General features: G+C 41.4%; 1 protein-coding gene across 1 annotated transcript; it reads left to right on the top strand.

Annotated features, from left to right (window-relative positions):
• Positions 1-686: 686 nt before the first annotated feature.
• On the top strand, positions 687-1,907 carry LOC126095391 (uncharacterized). The gene has a single exon (XM_049910194.1). It carries the CDS (start codon positions 687-689, stop codon positions 1,905-1,907), a length of 1,221 nt encoding a protein of 406 aa, XP_049766151.1.
• Positions 1,908-10,052: the final 8,145 nt, after the last annotated feature.

Raw genomic sequence — 10,052 nt, 5'->3', positions numbered from 1 at the left:
TAAAGCGCTAGTGACAGAAAACGTGTTTTTCCAGTGCTGGAGTAATTTTTTTACTTTGTGTGAATTTTTTCATAGTTCACAGGGAATTGATGATTTCATTTTAAATTTTGCAACATATCAGCGTCCAACATTCCGGTACGTAGTAGTATACGTTAAACTTCCAAACAAAAAGTTTATATTGTTGATTTCGACAATAAGAGAAAATGGAGTAGCATGGGGTCAGTTACAAAGGTGCAGGGGCAAGTTGTTACAGTGTAACAACTTGCCCCAAAGAGTTTTAGTTTCCTTTAATGTAAGCAATTATGTCTGTCTACAGGTATAATGCATAATTATAAGAAGACTGACAGAGGCAGTATTCCCAAGGAAACGTATGCAGAAGCGGCAAATGAAGTTCTAAGTGGCTTTTCTTCACTGCGGAAAGCTGCCCAAAGTACAGTATAAATTTTATGACGCTGCAGAGGTTTTGTAAGCGAATGGCATCAACAAAGGGAGGTAGGCCGCTTATTTTTCATTGTCATCGTCGCCAACTGTGGCGTTGTAGATTATTGGTGTTATATAACGTGCAAATACATCAATATATCTAAGCAAATTAATCTCTTCTGACATAACAGATACGTACACGAAAACGTAGCCTATAATAGCCTATTACAATTTTTCTTGTCTGCTTACTTTCAGAATCGGGAGAGATGTTTGTGCCAAACGTTGGTTATAAGCGATCTCGGCAGGTTTTCTCAGACGAACAAGAAGCAGAGCGGGAAGAATACATTCAGAAAGCTGCTAAGCTCTACTATGGACATTCTGCGAAGGAGGTGAGGAGTCTAGCATTTGATTATGGCGTGAACAATAATGTCAAGTTTCCCATTGGTTGGAGCGATGTAGAACTAGCTTCCACTGACTGGTTTGGAGGATTCCTCAAACGAAAGAAAACGCTTTCCATCCGCACACCAGAAGCTACCAGCCTAAGCAGGGCTACAAGTTTCAATAAGCACAATGTAGGTAGATTTTTTACAAATCTAAGTGAAGTTTATGTTGGATACAAATTTCAATGTCAAGAAGTGTATAATGTGGACGAGGCTGCCGTCACCACGGTACACACGCCTGCCAAAATTGTAGCAACTAAAGGAATTAAACAAGTGGGTGCTATAACGTCTGCTGAAAGAGGAACTCTAGTTACTGTTGCCTTGTCAGTAAATGCATCTGGAAACTCAATCCCGCCTTTCTTTGTGTTTCCAAGAAAGAACTTCAGGGATTATTTTCTTCGAAATGGCCCAGAAGGTAGCGCAGGGTCTGCAAACAAGTCAGGCTTGATGACAGGGCAAGATTTTCGCTCGTTCATGCTTCATTTCATTCATCATTCCAGGGCTACAAGAGAGAGATCGGTTCTCCTTCTTTTGGACAACAATCAATCGCACCTTGATATTTCAGTGTTGCACGTAGCCAAAGAAAACGGGGTTGTCCTTCTCTCTTTTCCGCCACATACGTCTCATAAATTGCAACCTTTAGACAGAGCTGTGTTTGGCCCATTTAAAAAATATATTAACTCTGCATCAGATGCGTGGATGAAAAACAATGCTGGAAGTACTATGACAATATATGACATTCCATTTATAGTTAAACTATCTTTGCTTAGCGCTGCTACGCCAAGGAACATCAAGGCTGGATTTCAAGTGAATGGAATATGGCCATTTAACAGAGACATTTTTACAGACGATGAATTTTTGCCCTCTGCCGTGACGGACCGCCCATACAGGGAAGATGAAACTCTGCTTTCTGTGTCTCTTACGAACTCAGTAGGGGATGGCGTTCCCAGCACATCAACAAGTGTGGAATCAAGTCCGACGCCTTGCACCTCAACAGTTGGTTCTGCAAACTCCATACACACACACATGTGCTACCTGAAGAACTGAGGCCTTTCCCGAAAGCTCCTGCCCACAAGAAAACAGTAAGAAGGAATAAACGAGTGAGTGCTATCCTGACTGATTCACAAGTAAAAGCAGCATTGACAGTTGAGGCAAATAGACAAAAGAAACCTGCAAGACGACGACTGCTGTTGGCGCCGAAAAATAAAAACAAGAAAGCAAAAACGGGGCAACGAAAATGTGAAATCGTAGAATTATCTGATGAGGAAGACGACTGCGTGTGTATTGAGTGTATGGAACCATACTCTCTGTCAATACCACCAACCACGTGGCTACAGTGCACAAAATGTAAAAGGTGGGCGCATTATAGGTGTGCCAAGCATGGCAGTTTCTTTATTTGTAAAAACTGTAGCTCTGATAATGAACTTGAGATTTCTTCATCAGATTAATGATGACCGTATTGTCAATATTAGTATTGTGTTTCAAGTTTTATGATTTGTTACCACCTCTTGCATTAAAACTAATGATTAAATAAATCTGTGTTATGGAACCAAAAATATATTTTTTCTTAATTATTATGTAACAACTAACCCCATATAGTGTAACAAGATGCCCCACAGTGGGGTAGGTTGTTACATCATACAAGTTAGCAAAAAACTTGATATACAGCTTAACAGTCTGAGCTTACATTTATGTCAAAAATTTAATTGTGAAGACTAAATAATGGGCTAACTTTTGGAATCTGTCCAATCGACATACGTGTTTTGTGTCGAGGTATACGAGATTCCAAAAAAATTTGTAACAACTGGTCCCAGTCTCCCCTACTATCGCGACATGATACAGGATTTGGAGTGGACATCACTAAAACAAAGGCGTTTTTAGCTGCTCACGACATTTCAGTCACCAACTTTCTCCCTCGAATGGGAAAATAATTTGTCGACGCCGACCTGCCTACAGAGAATCGATCTTCATAATAAAATAAGGGAAATCAAAGCTCGCATGGAAAGGTATATGTGAGACATCAAAATGATATTAAAATTAATTAAATTGACAAATTAATAACCCTCAATGACTCCCACCCCCACCCTCCGGATAACATCATGTAGTTTCTTCAATCGGCACGTAGATCCCTGCCCTCGTCCCCTCCCCACACTGCCCCCTCCACTTCACCCACCTACCCTATTGACGTAATTTCGAATTTTGTGAGGAATTGCGAATTTTGGCGGCAATTTCGAATACTGAAGGCAATTCCTTTGTCCCAGAGTCTGTGCTGACGTCTCACCCCACCTCTCCACCTGGGAATTGGCGGAAAATTAAAAATGGCGGTGCCCTTTCTGGGACCCGAATCCTGGTATTTCTGGATGGAGAGGCCAAGTGAACCTCCCAAACACATGGAAACTGTCCAAATGCAGGAGTAGGATGAGTTAGTATACATTATTTATTTTGGTTAAGAAGTTGAGGTAGAGATTGGTCCTAATTACGTAATTAACTACAAGGATCAGTCCTAATTACGCAACTATATGCATAGTGCTACACAAGAAGTGGCTAACATCGCAATACAGCGATAGCATAGACTTGCTGTTATGCTGCTGGCAGCAGATTTCACAAAACGACTCGAAACTAATGAATGGCATCCGTCTCAAACTCTACCTACAAGCTGGCGTGAAAGAAGGCTGAAGTGGGAGGAACGGTCTTTATTTTTTGTGAGAAATATATTTAACTGACTAGATAGTTATATTGGACACAGAGGAGTTTAATAAGCCTATTATCTGCAAACCTACTGCTGAGGACTGTATCTACTACTGTTTGACATCAGAGTTTGCTATAGAAGACTGTTCCACAACCACCCTGCAGCCCAGGTACCCGTGGTTAATACATGCTGCTGTAACTCACAGAAGGAGCTTCGCTGCTCTAATTACACACGGAAATTGTCTCGAAAAAATCCATTACATGTAATAAGTGGGTCAAAATGTCACACGTGTACTGAGGATTGGGGAGCAATCATCGTAATTACACAACTACCGACCCAAATACTTGCATTGGGGTAGCAGTTGCAGCTGTGTCCTTCTTAATGTGCACTCACAAACTAACGAGCTACGAGGTTGTTTTAACCCACATTTCCACCCCTCACCCTTCCACCCATCCATCTTTCTCCTCACCATTGTCACGGACAGAAGCCTGTTCTATCTTGCCATTGGTGATCAACAAAAAGATTCTTCTAGTGACACTGATATACTGTCTTCAGTCTGCAGAAACCAGTCACAGAGAGACAATTGGTAAGAAGAGGACACTTCTTGCAATCTGTAAAACTTATTTCTCGGATGGACTGGGCCCCTCTGGAAGAACAACGAAATTCCAGAGAACGCCCCAGATCGCTTTTTCAAACGCCCAGCTGCTGCCTCCACGCTCTGCTTCGTGGTGTACCCGCCATTCCCGCGTGGCACAGACAGGCCGCAGTCACTGACCATTTGAGGCGACAGTCCTTCACCAACACAAAAGCATGTATAACCAACTAAAGAATAGGAGAGAAATGGAAGGCCGCCCCATGTGCTACTTCTTCGTATAAAATATAACGACTCGGCCCCACCCCATGTGCCACCCCCCTTCGCCAGTGCACAGCTGGCTGCATCGACTCCCTCACACACACACTAGGCATGTCACCAAGCCTCCAACAGGCCTGTTGCTATGCAGTGAAGAACTCTGTTATTTAACGTCAATGCATCTCTTATAATCACGTATTAAAAAATGAAAACACAATCGCCACAATAGTAACTCTCCTCTTTCCTCGAAAATAGGCGCCCTCCATTTTCTTTCAGGTCTATGAGCAAAGTCAGTATAGTTTTTATGTGCGACTTCAGGATACAGTTCGCATCTCATTATTTTGCGATATCCATTGAAGTGTACCACTGCTGATTACATTCAGAGGTCATGATATACCCCGTATACACTTGCATGCTGCGAAAAATTCGGAAAAAAACTTGCATTAGTTTGCTGCAAAAATTACAGATTGCTGCGGAATGTCTTCGTTATTTCGTCATCTGATTGAAGAAGAAATGAGAATTTAAACTTTGAAGAAAAAACATCTGTGTTGAGCAGTTTCTTTCAGCTTGATAGGCAAATTACACGACCTCAGACCGTCTCTCGAGTTCAAATCAGTATCTGTAAAGAAACTATTATGCACGTGTGTATTGAAGCCATTTCAGGCATGTGAAATAACATCAGAGAATACAATCTTTCACACCACTTGCTCACATGAAGAAAAAAAAAACACAATAATTTCAAGTTCAACAACAACACGTTCTAATTCAAGAGGACATTGCTCTTTGGTACATTATGGAAAGTCCTGTGTTACCAAAGCGATACTATATGACAACTGTGTTTATGAAACAGACCGTGACAGACGGCATTGTAATATAACCCCCTATAAGATTTTACCGTGTTTCTCTCTCTCTTCCATTACATTGAAAACAATTGCCATCTGCGTGCTTACATATGAGATTTTTGATCCATGCGTCACCTCCAAGCCTGTAAACTTTCTATCATATAGTAGATTCTTGTGTTCTAGTTTTGCAAGCAATTTGATCATAACAGCCTATATCATGCAATCTACTCACATATCGGGGAAAAAAAGTATCATTTCTAGCTTACATTTCGAGCTAAAATTCAAGTGGTGTCTACTTTATAATTAGAGATTATAACGTATGAAATAAAGTTGGACCTGCGGTAACATCTATTTATTAAATACGCAAACGGAACGATAATAATAAAAAGAATCATGCCTCCACGAGAATTGATACATGCGATTTTCGTTAGTTTTTTGAGCAAAATCGGTGTAGTTTTCAGAGAAATATCAGCATCCACAGTTTAACCAATTATACCACTCCTTGTAATATAACCTGCTGCAAGATTTTATTGTCTCCCCCTCTTACGACATATCGAAAAAACAGATACCATCGGAGTGTTGACGTCGAGCATATTACATATACAGTACATGTATCGCCATACTGGATCATGTGGCCAGTGGTCAGAGTTGCTTGCACAGATCTGCGTAAAGTTTTGTCGACTGTACTGCAGGAAGATCATACCCAGCACACTGTCATTCAAAAGAGAGGGTTCCGCTATTCGTCCTTTATGAACAGTTTAATACATTGTTTTCTCTGCTGTAACACGTCCAAGCAGGCTACACCTACAGTTTTGTAAATCGCTTTACACTATGTTTTGCTACCATGACATCGAGGTCTGTGTCAGGTGCTGAAACTATATTACCAAGTGTCGATCGTTTGGCTCTACATCCCATGGTGTAAACTATGCTGCTCCCGCAACATACATGTTGGCATAAATAAAACACAGAGGCGATGTTTCTCATTGACAAAAATGTGGCAGACATCGCTACATATGGAAACGGGAAGAGTTTGCGGCACTCTAGGGCATTTACAAAAGCTGTCCGAAGGTGATGACGTACAAACACTCAATCTCATCTTTCACAGCGACGGTGTAGCGGATGTATCAGTGTTCTGTTTCGGCCAGCATTATTTCCTCATTTTGCAGTCATCAACATGATTACTGTTACGTAGTTGAACATCGCTGGGAGGTGCGTTCACAACACACGCGAGGTAGTAGAAATAAAAAGAGGTACTGTTATCTCATTGGTGAAGAAAAGAAAAACATTTGCAGGGCACCATGGCATACGGAAATTGGACGAATCTGCAGCATTGAGGAACGCATCCCAACAACTGCCTGAAGGTGATGACCTCTACATTTAATCCCATGTTCCATAGTGACAAGAAGGAAACATCTAGTGATCCGCCAAGGTTCCCCCCCCTCTCAACCAAGCGGTGTCTGTCAGCCATTATACGGTAATCAACTCCTTACCAGTGGCTGGATTTGGTGGGAAAGACACTGTTGATAAGGGAGGGCCGCGCGGGATTAGCCGAGCGGTCTGAGGCGCTGCTGTCGTGGACTGTGAGGCTGGTCCCGGCGGAGGTTCGAGTCCTCCCTCGGGCATGGGTGTGTGTGTTTGTCCTTAGGATAATTTAGGTTAAGTAGTGTGTAAGCTTAGGTACTGATGACCTTAGCAGTTAAGTCCCAGAAGATTTCACACACATTTGAACATTTGATAAGGGAGGCTGTGCTGTTATATACGCTGTAGTTGATAGGGCGATGAAGTTTAGCGATTTTAGCAGTTGTTCCGTAATTTCAACGCCAGCCAACGACACAGCAGAATGCTTCCCAATTTGTCCATCATCATTAAGGCACCCCGCCACTACTTTGAGTAACATATACCAGATTTGCGAATACAGTTAGGTGACCCTACTTCAATGGTGTTCAATGGTGATTTAAGACAACTTCCTGGCTGTTTACTTCGTGAGCGCACATCGAGGACGACAGAGCTGTATCTGCTGCCCCTCTACAATCTTCTGGGGTCGGTTTTTGCGGTAGTTGTGTTATTACAATGAATTTTCGATGTACCCTCTGTCAAGCACTTAAGTGTGAATGACAGAGTAGCTATGTAGAGGCAGATGTAGATGAACTTCAGTAATCTTACTTGTATTTCATTTTTTGTTATTCCTGTGCCAATTTTAAGTTTTGCAAGAGACCATAACTGCTTTACTATGAATGTTACATATTACGTACTTCATATAGTGGGCGCTATCCTCGGTATATAGTAGTCTTCAGTAAACTTGACGGGAGCCTGAACAACAGGGGATCTAATATAGAAGCGATATAGGTTATGCTATGAGCTGTAATTTTTACACAAACACCTGACTATGTACTTCTTGTATTTTTTTAGCATTGATAGCGGCTAGTTACTACCCAAAATCTAGATTTGCTGCTTTAATAAAGCCTGAAAGGATAGGACTATTGATAGCTGTTCTCCATCACTTTGAAAGTTATATCAGTCGGAGAGTCCTAGTGGAAAGCAATTTGCTATGTCCATATTAGGTTGGGCTTATACAAGATATGACTGCTGAGAGTTCGTGCCAACGATTTAAGACTCTGTGGGTGACGTGCCATCGACAGATCTCAGTTAAAGAGTTCTGGTACTGTCTAACATGTCAACTGTCCAACTTCCTACACATACATTGTGCCTCTACTATGTCGAGCAGCTCATCAGAAGGCCAAGGTAAACAACCACTGAAAGTGTGAAAGAAAGAACATTGCTCTACTCAGTTCAAAATATTTCGGAGCTTCTAGTTCCCCAACACATTGCCTCATAGGGAATTTGTACTCTGACCAATAGGGCATGGTGGGAACCTAATACAGAGACACTAAGTAGGTCAAGATTCATAAAGTACGGAAAGGCTATATGTTAACACCATATTTACTCCATCTGTACGGAGAGCACATTATAAGGAATTCCGGGTTAGACAAAGAGGAAACTGAAAATAAAACATATGGCATGGATATAAACAGACTTTGATTTGTATATGCATGCGACTAATGAAAATTAGTACAACGGCCGGGATTCGGACTCAGCTGTTCTGATCGCTAGGCTGGTACGCTAACCACTGTGCCATCCTTGCAAAGAGGCTTTGTAGAACTGCTAGGACCACCCTAGCACGCCTACCTTCTCAGTCTAAATTTCATTTCACACCTCGCTGTGTTCCCCTGTGAACTGAAACAGAACAGCAAAGGGAGAATACCAACTGGACTGAGGCGTGAATGGGAATTTGAAATGAGGAGTGAGGTGTGCTATGGTACTCCGAGCAGTTGTTCGAAACCATGGTGCAGGGGATTTCGTAGTGGTGAACAGGAGATCTGGATTCAAATCTGGGGTTTGGTACAAATTTTCATTCGTTGCTTCAGTTTGCATTTACACATTATAGATGTTTGAGATTTTAAAAGATGGTTGGAACCATACAAGCTCATTTGTTTAAAAAACCTTTGATATACAGGTGTTATAAACTTGATGCCAGAAAGTGAAGAAGACTTAAAGATCATTTTACTCAAGGCGGAAGAAGAAGATTCAAAGGCTGAAATAACGTTGAATACAACGAATGCGAAAATTATGGGAATTACACCTGTCACTTTATGACATGTAGCAGGAGAAACAATGTATTTTATACATTTTTCAACTACCACGGTTCGCGGATTACTGCTGATCATGACTGCAGCTACGAAATTAAGGTGAGAGGTAGATTACGGTTCGACATCGAAGCCATTATTGACGGAGCATGCACAAGAATGGAGAAGAAAGTTGACTGTGCCTTTCAAAGCAACCATCCCAGCATTTTGTTTGGAGCTTTGTAGCGATGTCACGGAAAAACTTGCTCTAGAGGGTCGGATGTGGATTTAACCGCACAAAATTAACTGACGCTTGTTGCCTGGTACAAAGGCTATGTCCGAAATGACAATGTTTAAAAGAGTAGGGACATAAATTTAACAAATAAAAATTCGTATAGAAATGGCTATGGTCTTTACAGTTTTGATGTACGTTCGAAAACAAGACAGGATGAACATCTGAACTCAGGTTGCAAGGTTCTCATATGTTTTCCGGTGTTCTAAATATTTCACCTTTATTGCACTGGGAGAGAGATGAATGAGTGCACTGCATGAGTAGTGAACATGACCCTTCACTTCGTGTTTAGTATTGCTTGCCAGTCATTCGTGCTGCGCTGCGGCACTGTTCTTTGAGGCATAGCAGCGCTCATTTGAGTTTTTCGAGGAGTAAGATCTTTTTTCAGCGAATCTGGGAAAAGCCCTCTAGAATTCTTTATTATGGAGATGAAAACTGATAATGATACTTTCTTGTTCTTTTAAATCGATGAGGAGGATTTTGGAGGAATACTAAAGCTATGTTTTAACTTTTGTAGTGAGAGACTTAGTAATTGTTTGAGTGCTATGTAGCCTTTCTCTCACTAATCAATGTTCGATTAGTCAAAAACGATCTTCGTTATATTAAAACTCACCACAGTAATTCATAGTAAAGTTTTGAATTTTTATTGTTTGTGCATGACAACTTACGCCGTACGAAGCGACATAGTGCTTGTGTCAAAAAAACCTCAGAGTAGATTATTTATGTTCAGTTGCTGCATCTGCTGATTTGTGTCCTCCAAACACAAAAAAACTACATGTGGAGCAAGAGGTAAGCCACTTTTATTTCAGGGCAGATCCCACCTTGCATCCTTGAGCAAACAGTGTGTAGTTCGAATTGTCAGGCGTCGACCGTGCAAGAAGATTAATTTCCAGTGA

Source organism: Schistocerca cancellata, chromosome 8 (genome assembly GCF_023864275.1).
Source record: "Schistocerca cancellata isolate TAMUIC-IGC-003103 chromosome 8, iqSchCanc2.1, whole genome shotgun sequence".
In the NCBI taxonomy this organism is placed as follows: Eukaryota; Metazoa; Arthropoda; class Insecta; order Orthoptera; family Acrididae; genus Schistocerca; species Schistocerca cancellata.
The sequence above is the reverse complement of the archived record's forward strand: the minus strand, read 5'-3'. Positions and strand labels throughout refer to the sequence as shown.

Bases quoted from the DNA above. Each gene is read 5' to 3' on its own strand.
- LOC126095391 (XM_049910194.1), top strand. From the start codon at position 687: ATGTTTGTGCCAAACGTTGGTTATAAGCGATCTCGGCAGGTTTTCTCA.